Raw genomic sequence first — 19,073 nt, 5'->3', positions numbered from 1 at the left:
AATTTATTATCTTTAATGCAACCATGCACAAAAGCAATTTCCGTCTCTCAAGGTAGCCAATGTATCATGGCCGATATGACACAGCAACAGTCAAGCGCTTGCGTTGCGCTTTTATCACGTGTCCCATGACCGAATGCTCCGATAGAGTTCATCTTTCTTTAGGTTATTAGGTTCTCTCTCTGTTATGCTCTCCATTTACTGTCCTACATACCTGGTATCACCCATGGTGTGCATTTTGGTCTGTTGTTAAATCTCTGACACATAGGCGTTCAGAAAAAAACGCGCATCCATCCACCATGCATGGTCCTCTCCACGCAGGACTCGCCTCCGGAGCGCACGAGTGGCATGAGTTTGGCTGCCCGGTACTGACACAGAGTGGGGAATGAACAACACTCCGCCAGGATTACGGTTGGTGTGTGGACTTCATGTTATTACCTGATTTACTTGAACCTTGTCTTTCTGGCTGGGAAGGGGAAGAATTAAACGTCCTGACTGATCTTCCAGAAGTATTTACAGTGCAGGGTGTGTAGCTGGCTATTGTCATTGGGATTATTTTGAAGGCGTTATAGTTCGAGCTATTGGAAGTCTCTTTTTAAAATGCCTAATGGAAGTTATGCTTCTTCTAACCAGCCACTTTGAGATAATTTGGGCACAATTTGCTCTTTCAAAGAATAGCTAATGTAGGCTATTAGGCTTTTGTTTATTACAACACTTCACAGAGGACGTTTACAACATTTCAAATGCCATTCGTCATGTTAAAGAAATACAGGACTGAGAGAGAAAAATAGATACAAAATTCGAATTAGTTTTTAAATGATTCAGCATAACGAATAACTTGTGGTTATACGTAACTGCCACAAACGTATTGTTTTGTTACATGTTTTCTCTCTCCCATTGTGTTACACAAGAGTAGTTTTTTTCGCTGACAGATCATTGGGGATTATGTGCGGATCACATGCCCCCTGCTTTTGTTTATATTCGCTCTTGTCTTTTTTTCTATTGAGTGAGTAAATTGATGGAAGGGACGGCGGATAAAAGACAAATATGCATTGACACCGGGTTTCAGCGGTTAGTGCGAGGCCATTAGAAGCTTCAGAATCAGAGCTTGGCCTGTGGCTCGTGCCAGCCGGTCAGCAATGAGGGCCACGCGCAACTGTACAGTGGAGCAGGGGAGATTAGAGGCCTAGTTATGTCTTTAAACTACATTAGGAACTTCTACGAGGGATGTGTAAGTATAATATGGCTGGATATAATGGATTTTAATAAGAAACTGTTTCTTTGAAGTAACATTATATTCTTTGAGATCAAAGTGGCCCTTCATTTTCTTTGTCTTTACCAGTAGGCCTATAGGGTAGAGCAACCTTTGAACAAAATTATTAAGATGGATTCTGAATCAGTTCGTTGTGATGTAGGCAGTTACAGTATGATTGTGTTGTTTTGTTTGTATTCCTCTGTAAAAAATGTTTTTTGACATCCTCAACAGAGGATGCGCGACTATTATGTATAATATTTTTGTTGCATACCCTGCCATCATGCAGGTGCATTTCACAAAGGATAAAAGTGTTTTTTCAAAGCTTTCTATTTGTTTGTATGTGGTGGTTGCTTTGTGTGTTCGTTTTCCAGCTCAGGCCTCCGACAGTGATAGGCCAGTTTCACACGCTGTTTTTTGGCTCTGTGCGGATGTTCTTCCTTGGGGTTCTGGGGTTTGCTGTGTATGGGAATGAAGCCCTCCACTTCAGCTGTGACCCAGACAGGCGAGAGTTAAACCTGTACTGCTACAATCAGTTCCGACCCATAACACCACAGGTAAGACTGCTGCTTCCCTCGACTGCAAAGCAACATTATACATCTCTTGACCAGATGGAGTGAGTTCATCAGTCATGCAGTGTTGTAAATGGATATGGAAAAGTGTTATCTTGTCTCGGACATATTCTTGCTTGCACACATGCATTTGTCTGCAAAAAGGGCCTTTTGCAAAGAGAACCTAGAACCGAACCATAACCCTAACCTAGTCTTCTAGCGTGGTAACTTAAAGGTTCTCCGTGTTCCTTAGGTATTCTGGGCATTACAGCTGGTGACAGTTTTAGTCCCGGGTGCTGTGTTCCACCTCTACGCAGCCTGCAAGAACATCGACCAGGAGGAGATCCTCCAGAGGCCTATCTACACCGTCTTCTACATAATCTCGGTTCTCTTGCGGATCGTTCTGGAGGTCTTTGCCTTCTGGCTTCAGAGTCACCTGTTTGGCTTCCAGGTCCATCCTCTCTACATGTGTGATGCCAGCGCTCTGGAGAAGGCCTTTAACGTCACCAAGTGCATGGTACCAGAACACTTTGAGAAGACCATATTTCTGAGCGCGATGTACACCTTTACCGTGATCACGGTGCTGCTTTGTGTGGCTGAGGTCTTTGAGATACTCTGCAGGCGCCTGGGGTACCTGACCAATCAATGACCTGGGTCAAGCCATTGATTGGGTCATAGATCTTAGCTCTCATCTCTGTGTTTCTCAGCTGCGCAGGTCTGACTCGCACTGACAATAAGGCAAGAAAAAACAAACACAAAAAAACAACATACCTCTGCTGAATCTGTGTTGGATGCGCAAAGAGTCCGAATCCCATAATCCCTTTCGTTGTCTCAAATAACTGGTTCAGAAGACCAACTGTGACTGGTTGGCTGATGATGGAATGTACTTGTAAAATGATTAGTCATTGGACTACGAGAGAGACACACTTCAATAGTTGTTCTCCTATCTTCCTCACTCTAGCCAATAATGCAGAGCTTGAACCAAAAATATTAATTGATTTGATTTTAAAAAGGACTGACGTATTTCTGACAAACCCGACTACCACAGTAATATTGTCATTGCCATGTCCATAAATCATAGCATTCTGTCAAGGATTACTGTTATGAAACCCAATGTCAAATGCAAGAAATAGGATCTCACTTCAAGACATAGACAGACACCCAGTATTATCCTTATTGATAAAAAAAAAAGGCAGGCAAAATTATTTACAAAACGTTACAGTCCTGACAGTGTCTGTATAGTACAGTATAATCAGGTCTCGAACCCTATGAGGCTCTAAATAAAAAAAGGAATATCTTTTGTTGATAGAAATATAAAAATTACAGTATATATTTACATTATTCCAGTTCAAGACGTGGTTGTCCATGACGTCACATCTGTCATGCATTTTATCAACAACCTGTGGTAAACGAGCAATTGTGGATTAGAATACTGGGCACAATGTGATAGATATTGGTAATCTCAAAGGTTTTAGATTGACAATCGGTGTTGTTGTCGTACTGAAAATTACCTCTTTTGTTGTGTATCTACAAGTTACTATCAGGCATCCATCCAACTTTTGTCATTAAGTTTCAGCTACATGTATCATCTCAGGTACAACATGGCATTCTATGTTCTGGTTTCTATTGAAGGTGGATGGTTTTAAAGTGTGCCTCTATTGGCCAGGCTCTAGAATCTAGTTTTGTCTAAAGATCTAGCAGAGTAACAAAGAGCAACTTCAATGGAGACACACCTGTTGAACATTGTTTTGAGTCCTGGACTAGGTTTGCTAGATGTCAAGGACACTGCCAACTTCAAAAGTCTGTACAATCAGATTAACTCGCTTTGGAATAGAAATGGATTATATTTTATTAATATTTGAGGGGACGTGGAAAATGTGCATAGCAAAGTGATGCCTGTACTCTTTACACGGTCAAATGGGCCAATTGGATTCCCCTCGGCTTCTGTCCTATCAAGGCCGAAGAAATAAACACTGGAGAATATATTGATCATGTTTATGTTTTAGTTTTGCGAACGTATATTTGCAATGTTTAGTTTTCTTAGTTTCTTAAAGGATAATTTATCTCACTTTACATATTTCATTTTTTGTCTCAGTTTTGACTCTGATGTGTATTTCATGCATACTGTACTGTACATCTCAGCTTTGTTTAATAAAAGGGGCATTTTATGACTAGTCATGTTTTAGATAGTTGTTTCATGTCTAACGATCATTTTGTGTCATAAGACGATTAATTTAAAACATGTTTTTAACAGGTGACAAGATTCTTCTGGAAGTGTTGTCATATTGACCAAATGATTTGTATGACAAGGCCTTTTCTTTTTCAGCTCACTTGTGGTCTAGCCTGGCCCTAACCAGACTCTCTTATATTTCATTTGTACAGAGAGTCTGGCCTCGCTCCATTGACAAGCGTTGACTTCCCTGTAGGCGGGTACTCTGTTGAAGTTTAAAACTATTGGATCAGCCCAGAGCCACTCTGATCTGCCATAACCAATCGCTAGTGTTTGCCTTAGCCAATTCCTTCACCACTATTGTAACAGAGCTAGCTATCCCGAACCCCGTGGGGAGGAGGGCCACAACATCATGGTCACAAACAAAACTTGTTCTTGCTCCGGCTTTAGTTTATAGATATTTGGCAGTGTCACCACAACGGACAGAATGGCTTTGCTCGCATCTTTTTCCGCCGCCATTACGGAACTACAACACAAAATTGCGCACGGCATCAACATCATGTTCTCAGCCACTCCCTCTGTTCGCTGATTCGCCGGTAGATCAAAAATCAACCTGAAAAATCTGACTTGCGTACCGAATGGCCAGACCGAGTACCGTAGCAAAATCCAAATTGAGCAGAAGTATGTAGGAGGGCAGAGCCAGGCTAGTCTTAGTAGGTCTATAACATACAATAATATAGAATGAATGAAAATCTCTTGGTATGGCATTGCACTGTGATGTGTCAAAGTGCAAAGTGCCCGTGATGCAGTCAGTTATTAAGATTATCAGTGAACCACACAAACACAGATTCCTAGAATTATAGATAGGGCCCAATGATGTCGGTGACACACAGATTTCTGGAATTATAGATGGATAGTGCAGTGCCCTAGATGTAGCTGGTAATGACAGTTCTTTTCAGTGGCTTTGGTAGGCTACTTATATGTCTCAGATCACAAATGAAATTCTCTGTCATACCTGTTCAACCCCGACATCATCCATTTTAGTCACGTTTGCACATCATAATAGCAATTCATCGTTATTTTAAACAAATTGCCAATGCTCTGGTGTCATTCATGCTTGATTATGTAGCCTTCATTTGTCTGCTGTTTCATCCGTTATCAATTGCTTATGTTGATTAAAATTTATTGAATTGGTTCTGTTAAATTCTCTTGCCACCACAAACATTTAGACATTTAGATAACAGAAGTCATTAGGCCTACATGCATGATGGTTGAGCCAGTTGTTATAATTGTAGGCATAATTCACAATGTTCTGCCTTAGGGGTGTTTGGTTACATTCCCGTTTGCATTTTTTCCTTTGTGCTGTGTCATGCTGTACAATTGTCTTGTATTTTCTGTATTGCAATTTGCATAAGACACGGTAACCTACCAAGGAGACTAAATTCGTACGAACATTGTTCCTGTCTTTTTTTGTGGATCGATACATCCATCTTCAGGAAACTGACCAAGGATGCTAAAGTGGTAGGAATAGTCCGTGATGCAGCTGTAATGTTTGATTTGGTGGTATGAGTTTGTACAGAGGCAGTTTTGTTTAAAGCCCCTGAAGGAACCTGAAAAAAGGACACTCGTTCCGACGAGAACCTATCACGTCTGGACAAGAAAAGTTTTACGTGCGTACGAAAGTTTCACAGTTTTGACATCTGTAAACACATTAATTTATGTAACTAAATCCACTGATCAATACTGAAGTAGCCTATCCACTTTATATTGTCATTCTGTTAGCTAGCCAGCACCATAAAGAAAACCCAAGCAACTGATAATATGGCCATATCGGTTGTAAAAGTGAATTTGCTTCTAAATAAGAAACAAAATGTCCCTATTTTCTTTCTCAACATGGCTGAAAAAGATCCATCGCTAGGTGGAGTTTTTTGAAAATGTTGAAAAATGCTTATTCATACAACGTTAAATGCTGCACTGCACTCTATTGGATTATAAAAAAGAAACCTGCAAAATATGAAATTTGCAGAGTGCCCGGTTCTTGAGATAATCGGTAAAAAAAAATACACAGACAAACACAGACAGACGGACACACAGGGATTCTTGGCATTATTGAAGAGATTCTTAGGCAATTGAGCAATTATTTATCTGAAAAAAGTGAATGAAATGTGGATGGATAACACAGGAAGTAGTTACAGGAACACATAGCAGCAACATCATTGGTGGCTTTGATGACGCGCACACCCTCAGGATACGGATGCGGAAGTGCGGAAGCGACTGCAAACAATAACAAGCTAGCTAAGTAGCTATATTGATGTCGGTTAACCTTTTTGTGTGTTTTTGACATTATATTCAGGGATATGGCTCTCCCTCCACAGCTAAAAGCCATTCAGCACCATCTAAGAACAGCACAGGAGCACGAGAAAAGGGATCCTGTCGTGGCCTATTACTGTGAGTTTGTAGTGAACATGTTTAGCATAGTGAGCTATTGTTGGGTTTCTAGCTCTTTCATATGTTGAGATTGCCAGATATGAAAGTGGGTGGGTAGCTAAATCGGTCAATTATTTTGTTGGTTTGCTGTCTATATCTATACGGCGATTACACAAAGAATAATAGAGAATGTTGGTAATTGTTGTTGTTGGCTGAACAGACACAACCCGTTAGCTAGCTAGTTCCTAGGAGTTGTACTAGGAAAAATTGGACTTCTGGTTAGTAACCCTGGTTAGTTGGGGATCCACAGAGATAGTGTTGCTCCAAACGTAAACTTAATGACCATTCACACTCATTGTTGGCGATCAAGTTAACTTTAAGTTAACCAAGCTATGCTACTCGAATGACAGTACTTTCGTCTTATCACTACGCTTAAACTGAACCAAGTAATCATGGTTTATCAACGCTCATCTGTGGTTGCGTCAGTGTGGTTAGTCCTACCCAGCCCCACCTCACCAAAGTATTGTTCTTAATGGCGAGTCATATCATTTAGGCCTACATGTCAGTTTCTTCCACTCCAGTATCCTACGTAGAGTAGGCTACAACATACACATACGTATTTTAAACACTTAACACATATTTTATTCATGGCATATCGTTTATTTATCAGTGTCGGTTAGACAATAATGTCTTGTAGAACCAAGGCCAATGTGGAATCAAACCTGGGTGACGTGTCAAAGCCAGAACTTAAATTATTAGGTTAGTTTTGCTCCAACCTGACGTGTGACGCTGTATTCTAAACCATTCAGCTATCCGCCAACAAATGATTAGAATCGGGTGCATTAGCCTAAATAGGCCATGGGTTCAAGCCTACAGGATGCTAGATCTCGAGGTAGATCTCGAGGTGTTTGGCAGAACTTCATTTGATCAAGAGCATCCCATTGGTCCGAGAGATGTACTGGGCAGAGACGCTCTAGTTGTGCCGTGTATGATTTTAAGGCTGTGGCTTCAAACTGTCTCTGCTACTGTGATGTCTTCTTTTTCATCATGTTTTGGGATGAGATTGAACACGGGCAGTATTTACATATTAATGACTGTGAAGCACATTATTTGCATATTCACCACAGGCTCTCTTCCTGATTTCTCTTTTATCTGCTGTCTGTGTTAAATTGATGTGACTGGAACCAGTCACAAGCTTTAGCCGCTGGTTGGTTGTACCGACGACATATTCAAGTGCACATTGTGTTGCGTGTTGTGGACAGACAGATCCCATAAGAGACGACGCTGATTCGTCAGAGTGAAATGGACCCACATCGTTAGTGTTGGTGGTTGTTTGTGTCCCCCAGCAGCACAAAGTATTCTCGTTTGTCTGTTCATCTCTGAATTAGCAGGAGAAGGGATGTCAGTCCAGAGGACATTAGAAGTAGCACGTGAAAAAGTTTGAATGTGAAACAATGAAGGACACCAATGGGGCCACATTACATTTGGACTTGAAATTGAAGGAGCGATATGTTATTTCACATTGATTTGAGAAATCCTTTTTTCCCCCCACTTTGGAATTGAGCTCACGTCAACCACCCGTAGTACCTGTGTAGGTATCAATGTCATATTGCAGCTGGGCTCAGTAGGCTTAAAAGCTACTTGGAAGAATTCATGTCCTTTTGATCTTACACACTCATACATAATAAGAAGTGCTCCATTTGAATAAGATACCCTGGATTCTAATGGATTCCCTGCTAAAATATTGATTAAAATGTCTATCCCCACAAGAACAATGCTGAGCGTAGGTCTAATTTTTTGAAATGAATGATAAATAGTGCACATTGATCAGTTTTATGTTTCGTAAAGGTGACCATCTAAAAAATATATATTTTGTTGTTGATCAAATTTAATTCTAACCTTTACCAAGATGATTATCTGTAAAGTAATTAGCCTGTTAGTTACTTAAGTACAGGGCAACGAGTTCAGCTGTAGTTTATTCATTTGTTCTAAAACAAACAGTTGTGTTGAAAGACAAAAACATCCCATTATCTGCATATGATGTGGAAATGGACGATTTGTCCCGATTGTCTGCTCTTCCCTCCCCTCCTCCCACCACACCCCCTCCGATATGTTGAAAGTGGTAGTTGTGGTGGAACCTTTTTCTTATTGGTTCCCCTTCTCCCCTCTGTGCCGATTCGTTCCAAATGTTAACACAAATAGCAATTTCATGGTTAACAAGGTATGTTACATAGTTGGTTGGAAATGTTCTTGCAGTTAGCAACACTTTCTTTTTGGTCCAAATGTATGACATTATATAACTTGTAATCATTAAAAAAATAGGCTACATTGTGTACTTAACAGAGTGTGAGAACCTTTAAATTACCGGCAGAATGAAGACTTAAAAGGCTGCCCTCCATCTGGAGCCTGATAGGATACCCACTGTGAGTGATGCTGCCCTCGACCAATGGGAACAATGGCTCATTAGGCATGTGATAATGGACAAAGACCGTGTCAGGCTAATGGTCATGGTGGACGTGCTGTGAGCCGCACAGCTTCATGCAGGGGAGCCGGTTTTTCCAGTTCTGGCACAGCTGTTAGTGTGACACCACCCCACTGTGCCAGATCTCATTGGTAGGTCCAAAATAATGAGATTATGTTCCAAATGTACTCTTGGTATAGACAGTGTTTGAATCAATGTGTCCAATTAGTTTCAATGGTCAATGGAAGACAGCAGCAAACCAGTGCTGGGGTTTTGTCTCTGAGCAACTAAGCGTGAACCTAGCCTAGCGTGTCTCTAACTCAACCAACCATAGAGCAGCCAGCAGAGCGCAGCTCATAGAGGAGCAGCAGTTTTAACTGTAGGTTAGCCAGTCTTCAGTAAGGCTATGTGTGAAAGCATCAACGAGGTCCAGTAATTCTGCATGCCACTGGAGGTCAGCAACGGCATACAGCTGAGTGACTCCACCATTGTTCTGGGACATGGATAGGGTTAGCAAGGCACCCGCGCTCTGGGCTCAACAGCGGCACGGACAAGGCTACATGGTTTCTTTAACGGGGGGCGATTGACCGGGCTTGTATATTCAGGTTGACCGGGGGGGGGGGGGGGGGTGACTGTCTTCTGAACCTGGAGATGATCAGAGTTTGTTCTGTGTTGGAGTTCACGTTCCGCCAGGCTGCTGCTCGTATAGCGTCGTTGCTATAGCGTTTCATGGTGACCTGATGTCGCTCATCGTCTTTGTGGCTTGGCTTCATCTCCAGTGGCAAGACAGAGGGAGTCAGGTGGCTGAACAGTGAGGGAATCGGGCCAGCAATCTGAAGGTTGCCAGATTGATTCCCGGCCGTGCTAAATGACGTTGTGTCCTTAAGCAAGGCACTTCACCCTACTTGCCTCGGGTGGAATGTCCCTGTACTTACTGTAAGTCTGCTAAATGACTAAATGTAAATGTAAGACGAGTAGGCGGGCACTGTTGCAGAGGTCCAAACTCGCGCGAGGCTAGCCTCAAAGCTCCAATAATGGACAAAACTCGAATCGGGACTCACGACAGATCTGTTTCATTGTTGCCACAAGCAATGGATGGTATCTATCTACCTTCAAGTCTTTAAAGCAGGCCTATTCATATACACGTTTCTGTCAAGGGGTAGATTGTGGTATAACATTAGGATAGCCTGGAATACGTTAGATTGAGATCCTATAACAAGGTCTTGCCAAATAGAAGCACTTCTTAAAAACTCAGGATTCAGACCCCCAAGCCTAATGGAGACTGTTTTGGTCAGTCTTCTACAGTGCCAAGCTTCAATGTAGGACTTGTACTAGTAATTGTGCCAATTTGTCACTTACTCAGTTTGTGCCAATTTGACACAAACTGACTACAATGAAATTGAAATTGCTGCATACTCTATATGCAGTGTGTTTGTTGGGCTGGACTAATTATCGCAAGCCAAGTCCAGATTTCATGCCGTCAGTTGACTAATCAGACTGGTTAGTGGTTTATAAGATGGTTTTCTTTTAATAAACATCCAGATTTCATTTCACATGATGTAACCTATGTGGCCGACAGTTTGTCTTCATTCATTTGAATTTGATTGTGTTTCTCTCTGTGTGAATGAAGCTTAAGTATGCTGTGATTGACCCTTTACAGCATCTTTCCTGGCAGCTGAGCAGGATTTGCCAGCACAGGGGTTTCATATCTCTCCTCGGCAGAAAACACATCGACTTTGAGGCTCTTCAGATGTACTACAGAACATGATATTCTTACAGTGGGTTTATGGGGCCTTTTGTGGACTTTCTTTTTTTGCGTCAGATCTTAAACTGCCGCTGAGAGGAAAAAGGACCAAACTTCTTTTTCCCCTGGACTGGGATCCTCACAGGACCTGTATTCTGTATCCTGTCCCCTTGCAAAGGCTAATGGCAAGGCTTACCCCCCCCCCCCCCCCCATGTCTCAGCCCCAATCCCCATTCCCATCCCCTGCAGCAGGCCTGGGCCTGGGCTTGTTCCTGCTCCTGGTCCTGGTATTAACCCTATAGAAAAGGCTCTGTCTCTGACAGATTCCCCCTGCTGCCTCCTGGAGAGGCTCCAGCAACTCAGACGCAACAGCCGCCCCTCCAGCCCCAGACTCCACATAATAACCTCCTTGTAGTGGACTGGAGTGCGCGGGCTAGCATTCCAGAATACACAATTCTGTTTCTCTGCTGCTGGCAGCATATGCCAGTCAGAATACCAGAAAACACGATTCTGAGAGAGAGGGGGAGGGCGTCACTTGTTCCCTCGCTCGCAGTCTTTTTATGGCTAACGTCAAGCCTACGTACGAAGGGAACGGTGCCAGGGCAAGCACGTAGCCTATACCTCGAATTCAGAAGATCTCTTTTTTTCGCGAGTACTCCCAGTAACATTCGGCACTCGTTTCTGAAGCTCCAGCGATCGCAGCTTCATCTTCAATCTGAGATCCAGTTCCCCCGTCGCAGCTCCAACAGTGACCCAGCCAGTGGGGATGGATAGGACTGGGGAGATCCAGTCCTGACAGAAGTGTTGTCGACAGGGCCGCTGGTATCCTCTGTTCCTGGGAGATGATAGGCGCTCCTGTGGAGATGAGGTGAACCCGCCAGCCTTTGAGCTGTCTGAGGCGTCATGGGCGCCCGTCTTCAAAGCGCCGGCGTTCCCTTAGCGGTCCGGGACGATGTCCTGTTTCAGAAGTGAGAGTTCATACTCGTCAAAACAATGTCAAAAAGGCTTCCGCTCTCACGCAAGCACGTACTCTCTGCATTGCTTCGAAGTGTCCACCCAGGGTCTCCCAGTAAGGTGGAACGCCATGTTCTGCTGACTATGTCTGACCTCGTTTCGTGATTGGGTCATTGGGGATTGGAGCTTTTTGCGGGACCGAGCTTCACTTTATCAGAGTTTGTCAGTATTGCCGACTGTAGGGCCCTGGGCTGTCCTACAGTGAATCCTTGTGAATGAGAGTTGCTTAAACAATTCCCTTATTGTGGAGAGTCTCAGGAACTTTTAATTCCTCAGAGTCATCTCCAGAGTCCCCCTCCACCCCTTCTCTTTCGCCATCTCTCCCTCCCTCCATCTCTCTCTCTCTCTCTCTCTCTCTCTCTCTCTCTCTCTCCATCTCTCTCGCTCTATCTCTCTCTCTCTCTCTCTTGCTCTCTACCCTCCTCCCTCCCTCTCTCCTCCATCTTTATCTGATGGTCTAGAGCCAGTGTCGGCCTGGCAGGCCACAGCACGACGGATGATGGACGTGCGCTCACAGCTCTGTGCCGCGGCGCTGAATGGTCCCCTGTGTTGCATTGTTTGAGGGGAGAGGAAAATGGGATGTTAAGCTGTATGGGCGTGATGATGATGGCGGTGGTGGTGGTGATGATGATGGCAGGCCAGCAGGCAGGCAGGACAAAGGCTGACATTGTGTTCCGTGGCTGCTGGGATGTTCAGCAGCAGCAGTCAGCCCGGGATACATTGGTCCCCGGGGACAGGCCCGTGGTCCGCTGTTTAGGAAATATCGACTGGCGCTTGGCATATCGACGCGTCAGGAATTCTTATTGGCTGTCGATTTTGTTGTTGTTGTTGTTGTTGTTGCTGTAACTTTTCCGCTGCTCCAAACACGTGCGAGGAATCACAATTCCGTTCCGCTTGCGAAGCGAGGGCTGGTTGTCGGCCTGTTGGGTGTCAGGCTTTGTGGCTGTAGCTTAGGACCGGCCTCTGTGGAGGGTTATCTTTATTAGGCTGCTATCTTCCTGCTTCAGTCAAGCTGCGTTGTAAAAGCCTGAAAGAATACGCTAACAGTAGTGAGGCCCATTCAAAGTAAGCACACACACACACACTTGACTTTAATTGAATACGATCAGTTCTCGTCCTGTGAAAGGTGCTGCCGGTTGTATTTTTGGTCTGCTAAACGGTTGACCTTATCCCGGCTGCTTCCGTGGGTTCACGTTGTATTGTTATTTGAATGGAGCCCGTGTTATCAGAACACTGTGGAGATGGAGATAACAGTGGAAACAGGCCTGCCTCGGCATTTGGCTCTCAATGCCCCTGGGCAGTTCCTGGTTTAGTCACCACAGTCTGGCTTAGCCCGGCACTGCTTAGCTTAGCATAGTTTGACCTAGCCTAGCCTCTTCTAGCCTAGCACAGTTCAGCCTCGCCTCACCTAACAGCCTGCCAACACCATTTAATTTTATATCCCAGGACTGTGGTTGACTTGTATCTTGGTCGAAAAGGGATTTTAAACTGCCGCTGGCGGTCAGACATTGGTCAGGAGGTGTCTGGTCTCTGCCCATGTTGAGATGGTGGTTTTAAAACAGCAGTTGGCCCACCCCCTTCATGGTAGCCTAGGTTTATTCACTACCTAACGCAGAGCTCTCAAATCTTGAGCGATGACATTTTCCACATCAACTTATTGTTTTGACCTGACTGAAAGTAAAAGACCCACGTGAAAAACACCTTGAATAACAAGGTGAGCCCTATCAAAGGCAGGTTGTTGGCTAGATCTGGAACAGTTCCCAGCTGGGTGTATTTGCTATTTGCTTTTCCTGTGGGAAGTTGTTATTTCTGTGGTTTACAATGTAATGACTGTGAAATAAACCCCTTTCACATAACACTCTCTCCGCAGCATGAAACTCCATCCTTACTTTTTGGAAAAGTGACATTTGCTGATTTAGTCGCAATGGATGTTTGGGTTTGAGAGTAAAAGACTCTATTGATGCGTAGAGCTGACTGAAGGGAAGCCCTCCCTCCCTCCCTCCGCAATTTCTCTCTTTCTCTCTGACACTCTCTCTCTCTGACACTCTTTCTCTCTCTCTCTGACACTCTTTCTCTCTCTCTCTGACATTCTTTCTCTCTCTCTCTGACACTCTTTCTCTCTTTCTCTCTCTCTCTGATACTCTCTCTCTTTCTCTCTCTCTCTTTCTGATACTCGCACTCTCTCTCTCTCTCTCTGATACTCTCACTTTCTCTCTCTCTGACACTCTCACTCTTTCTCTTTCTCTCTGACACTCTCTCTCTTTCTCTCTCTTCCTCACTACAGTATCTCTCTCTCTTTTACACTTTTTTTCTCTCTGTTTGACTCGTCCCTACAACGTCCCTCCATCATCGACGAGGTTGTCTTGGTCTAATGGTCTGTGCTTTGGCATTGCCTGTTGGAGGCTCAGGTCCAAATCCCTTCTGGGTCTGCACTTCTCAGATCTAGTTTGTCCTTCTGCAGCTCTCCCACCCTGTAATGGGCGAGAACAAATTCCCATTGTTGTTTGTGTTGCTGTCTGTTACAGTCTGTTCCTGCTGCAGGTAATCAGCTGACAAACCTATTCTATGCCCGTCTTGCCGTTCCACCGGGTCCTCTTTTCATTTCCTCAGGGAAGGGCTTCCATCACCTCGGGTGCAAATGAGCTTTTCAGCCAGGCAGTGTGCTGGAGGCAGCCAGGTAGTAAGGTTAGGATTACAAAGGAGAACCCTGCCTCCTTTCTCCATCCCCAGTTTCAGCCTCGCACCCCAGGCACCAGTCCCAGCATTCTCGCTCCAGCCCCAGCCCTTTTCCCGGCCTCTTTACCCCAGCTCCAGCCTCCTTTCCACGCCCTCAGCCTCCTCTCTCAGCCTCAGCTTCCTCTCCACAGCCGTAGCCTCTTTGCCCCAGCCTCCTTAACCAAGCCCCAGCCCCTCCCCGCTGTAGCCTCCTCTCCCCAGCCCCAGCCTCAGCGGAGTTGAAGAGGGAGAGGGATGACGGGCGTTGAAAACACACGGGCCAAGACTGTGTTTATGCAAGCAGAGTGTGCTGAGTGATACAATACTGGAGAGACAATAGCTAACAATGCAAATATTGACACTGGCTGTCACTGTGGACGAGAGCTGCTGAGACGTCGACCAGTCAGAGCTGGGGTGGGGTAACGAGCCCTGGTCAGAAGCAAGTCCACATGTACTCTACCCCAGCTGTCTGGCCTAGACATGCTGCTATATGAACACACACACACACACACACACACACACACACACACTCAATCATAAACCCCTTTTCCACACACACCCACGTGCTCACACTTGCAACCCCCCATCCACACACACACACACACATTATACACACACACACCTCCAACCCCCCCCACACTTGATATGGGCTCCATTTTTGGGGGGTTAACAGCTAAAACCCCTCATTTGGAAAAACGTGCCCCCTCGCGACAAGCCAGTGATATAAGTGTGTGTCATTGTTTCGTCTCTGTCGTCGCCCCCTGTCTCTCCGACGCGTCTCGGAGATCCCACAGTAATCCTAGTGTCTCTCCTCTTCCCACCCAGGCCGGCTATATGCCATGCAGACGGGGATGAAGCTGGACAGCAAAACGCCGGAATGCCGGAAGTTCCTCATCAAACTCATGGACCAGCTGGAAACGGTACGATAGCGACATTAGCTCCACATACAGGTCGGGGTTTGCTCGTAGCTAATGCACAAATCACCGGAGCGCCAGCTTGATATTGGAGCTGGTCTTGCTCCGTGTTGCCCTATGCCCCCCTTCTGTGCCAGCCAGTAAATAAAAAGACGTTTATCTCTGGGTATAAGGTCTGGGTTCGGGATCGAGGTTATCAGATATCTCTTTGACCTGGCGGGCTGCATATGGCACTTTAAAAGTCTTGACATTTCCCTGGTCTCTTACCGAGGTAGTCAGGTGCTGGCCTCTCGACAGGCTCAGTTTCCTTTCAGAATCGCTTGTGTGTGTGTAGGTTTGTGTGTGTGTGTGTGCCGTGTATTAGAGAGGGGAAAAAGGGAGAGAAAGGGTGATGGTAAATAGTAACGAGATAGTAAATAGATGAAGAGTGAGAGAGAAAGAGATGAAGATGAAGAGAGAGAGAGATGCATGGCAAAAGAGAGAGAGAGCTCTGGTCTGAATCACACAGAGACGAAGGATTTCGCCACGCGGCGGTTCCTCTGAAGGAGGTGAAGGCGGGCGAGGTCGTCCGGTCGGAGCTGTAAGCATGAGCGCCAAGGGGTCTCTCCACCCTCAACACAGGGAAGCGTTGTCTGCCACTCAGACCCGCTGAACGTCAAAGAAGGTTCTCCAGACAAACTCTGTTTTGATTCCCGGAGTCTTGGAATAAAGTTTTGGAAATCATGTGTCATTCAAACCATTCATCGGGAACAAATGGAACTTTGAAGTGGCTCTTCACTCCCATCTGCCTCTTATGTGAGGCATAAACACAGGCAAGCGCTCTTATCGAGCGCGGCGTTGAGTGGAGGCGCAGTGAAAACAACATTCGCCCCGTGTTCGGGTCACCGTAATTCTTTTATGAGGCTTCCCAGATTAGCTGCGAATCCTACGCAGCCGAACGCGTCACGATTCAGGCGTCAGGGACGTCGAGTGCGCAAGGAGGTCTCCTTTTTCTCTTCTCTCTGCCGGTCTTTCTTTCTTTTCTGTACCCCGCGTCCTCCCCTGCCCGAATCCCACCAGATGTATTAGCGACAACCACAAAAAAAGGACATGGAAATATGACATCTCGTCCAATGCAATAACCGGTAAGTTTTCCATGTGAAAGTACAGCTCCATCCAGCCCCTAGTCGTTTATAACGATCGAGCTAGCCGGGCCGCTAACGAGGTCGGTCGGACCAGGGCCGTTCGTTAGCGTTGCGGCTTCCTCTGAGAGGCGGCGCACACCTCTGGCTCGTTAAGTGCCTCTTCGGAGTTCAAACGCCAGGAGCTTTTACAGCGCTTCTCCACACAGAGAAACAGGAAGCGGGCCGCCGGCGCCCGTGAACCTACTGGGGCTCGAGGGCCCCGGAGATCATTTATGGACGTCCCAGAACCAATTAGAGGGAGGGCCCGGCCCTTGGAGTCCCTCGTCCCCTTGGGCCGGGGTTTATTGGAGACGGTCCGGGTTTTCATTAGATGTCTCCCCGGCTCCTGTTATGCTTCTGCCAAGCTGACAGAGAAGTAAGAGCCCATCCCCAGAGGGTACATCCGCTCTTAAAGGCCTTTTTTTGCGAGGACATGGTGGGACAGTGAACTGTACAGCAGCCTTTCACCCCCCTTTCCCCTCCCCTCTTCCTTGCCTCCAAGCCCCATGACTGGGTCAACAGTGGAGCAAGACATACTGGGGCTCCACTTACTGTTTCCTGTGGGGGTTCTCAGGTGGATTTTTTTTCCCCCTCGTCATTTTAGGATGCTGGAAATTCTGCTTGGAGTCATTAAAATGTATACTCGCAACATGGGAGAAATGGATTTGGTTGACCTCATGTAAAAATGTCACTTGCTGAGTGGAGGGATGATTCCAAGAAATTGCTGCCCACTAGTTATTTAATCTCCTGTCAATTGAATCGTCTTTTTTGCAACTCTTTTTCGTGCTATCAAACGTGCAATTATAATTCTTCCTTTGTGAACAGGGAACTGATACGTACCCCCCCCTCCAGCATCCCAACTCTCCAACCATGTACTCGCAAACCCGAACCTTGAGTTGTTTGATCGAAGCAGCGAAACCGGTGTCCCGCCAACGGCGACGGTTCCCCGGGCTCAAACTCCTCATCCTCTCCCCTCCCCAAAGCGCACCTCTCAGCCCCCTTTCACCAGCGACGTGCCAGCGCTCCGCCGTAGCACAAACCCCGGCACTGTGCCCCGAGCCGCCTGAGAGGCATGTCTCCCGGCGACTGAGCTTTCATTAAAAAACCCCGCCGAACAGTACGTCCATTCAGCAGCGCGGGGTCCACCTGCTGTAATGTAACCAGTATTATTTGCTTTAGTGATTTTTACGGGGAAACCCTAGCCCGCCTGGCTGGCCACGACGGCAGCTCGGAGTAGGGGCTAGCTCTGCCGCAGCATGCGGGCTCAGCAGGCGGAGGCTAGGCTAGCAGCGGGCGCTACGCCACTACAAACCACTAATGGAAGCAGAGCCGGCGGGGGGTCGAACGTACCACTATATCGGGATTAACTCTCACAGGTCCACCAGAAGTCATTGTTGTGGCCGCGTTAGTTTTAAAGGTGTAATTCAGTCATTAGTTTTAAAGCTGGCCGTTCCTCATTGAAAGCTGCCTTATAAAACAAACTCCCCAAAATTATACATTTAGCAAATGCTTTTATCCAAAGCAACCTACAAATTGTGTTTTTTTTTTTTTTTTACAGGTGAAAAGCATGGTTCCTTGGAGAAAGTGTTTAGTCATTTCCGAGTGGCAGGGTTGGTCATTGTCTGTTTAATTAGCTTATGGCTCACCGCCTCCACCCCCAAGGACCTTCCACCAACGGTCTATTCCCCGTTAATTACAGGAGTGTTCCGGAGTGAAAGAGGATGTTTGTTCCTACGTGTATGGACGTTTTGAAAAGTGTGCGTTTCTCTCCCAGGAACATTAGCCACACACAGGTAGCCACCTGTGTGTGCATTATCCATAGAACTGTGTGTGTGTGTGTGTGTGTGCAACCCATCACTGTGTGTATAGGAACAGTGAGGGTTAGCTGAAAGACAGATCAGTTGAAAGGGAGAGACAGAGAGTAGGCAGAGAGATGAGCAATATCTGTGCAGCTGTGCAGTTGGAGGTCCTCTGTGATGTGTGTGTGTGTGTGTGTCTGTGTCTGTGTCTGTGTGTGCCGGGCAGATCACTGATATCTACAGCCAGCTGGCAGCAGACCAAACACAGCAGCTCCTGTAGGGACGCGCTGCTTTGATCCACGGTGAACGAGGATCGATCGCTCTTGTTCGTTTACAACAAAGTCTGCGTTCCGCCAGCTCACATTTCCTTGTTTTCAGATTAGTTGAAGCCCATCTTATCCATGGTCTGATTACCCCCCCCCCCCCCCCACCCCCACCCGACTTGAACCCTCCCGTCTCACTTACTAGGAGAAAGTGAGACTGGTGGCCGAGCAGCCTCGCGCAGGCTGTGGCGGTACGTTTAATAAAAATGGAAACGTTTGCGTTGCAGATGAAGAAGGAGCTGCACGATAGCGAGTCCATCACCCAGGAGGTCGTGGGCAACGCGCACATCGAGAACTACGCCTTGAAGATGTTCCTCTATGCGGACAATGAAGACCGATCCGGACGCTTCCACAAGTAAGGCGTTTGGTTTTACGCGGCGATTCCTTCGCTTTTCCTCGGAGGGTAACAGGTACAGCGTGACAGACAACCACCGAAAAGGGGGGTTTAAAAAGGGATTGATCTACCCTCTCCTCTCACTGAACCGGGACCTTAAATAATCACTGTGCAGCTTCAGAACCACCAGGCCCTGGCCAGAAACTCCA

At 46.1% G+C, this 19,073-nt stretch overlaps 2 protein-coding genes across 4 annotated transcripts in view; both read left to right on the top strand.

Moving 5' to 3' along the window:
• Window positions 1-382: 382 nt before the first annotated feature.
• gje1a (gap junction protein epsilon 1a) lies at window positions 383-2,449 on the top strand. Of its 2 annotated transcripts, none has more exons than XM_084700638.1 (3): window positions 383-412; window positions 1,624-1,806; window positions 2,054-2,449. In XM_084700638.1, exons 1-3 carry the CDS (start codon window positions 383-385, stop codon window positions 2,447-2,449), a joined length of 609 nt encoding a protein of 202 aa, XP_084556764.1. The 2 variants fall into 2 exon arrangements, with proteins under 2 accessions (XP_084556764.1, XP_084556763.1); XM_084700637.1 differs by lacking the exon at window positions 383-412 and adding an exon at window positions 1,190-1,228.
• Window positions 2,450-6,214: 3,765 nt separating this feature from the next.
• Window positions 6,215-19,073, top strand: part of vta1 (vesicle (multivesicular body) trafficking 1) — a 33,735-nt gene continuing 20,876 nt past the window's right edge. For both annotated transcript variants that reach the window (XM_084700432.1, XM_084700431.1), the window contains exons 1-3: window positions 6,215-6,418; window positions 15,157-15,251; window positions 18,758-18,885. In XM_084700432.1, the coding sequence (XP_084556558.1) occupies window positions 6,328-6,418; window positions 15,157-15,251; window positions 18,758-18,885 (314 nt within the window). In that variant the 5' untranslated portion in view covers window positions 6,215-6,327. The remainder of the gene's footprint in view (window positions 6,419-15,156; window positions 15,252-18,757; window positions 18,886-19,073) is intronic.

The sequence above is a fragment of the Hypomesus nipponensis genome, chromosome 6 (genome assembly GCF_054491055.1).
Source record: "Hypomesus nipponensis isolate SF chromosome 6, ASM5449105v1, whole genome shotgun sequence".
Lineage (NCBI taxonomy): Eukaryota > Metazoa > Chordata > Actinopteri > Osmeriformes > Osmeridae > Hypomesus > Hypomesus nipponensis.
Note: the sequence above shows the minus strand (reverse complement) of the source record. Positions and strands in the feature narration are given on the sequence as shown.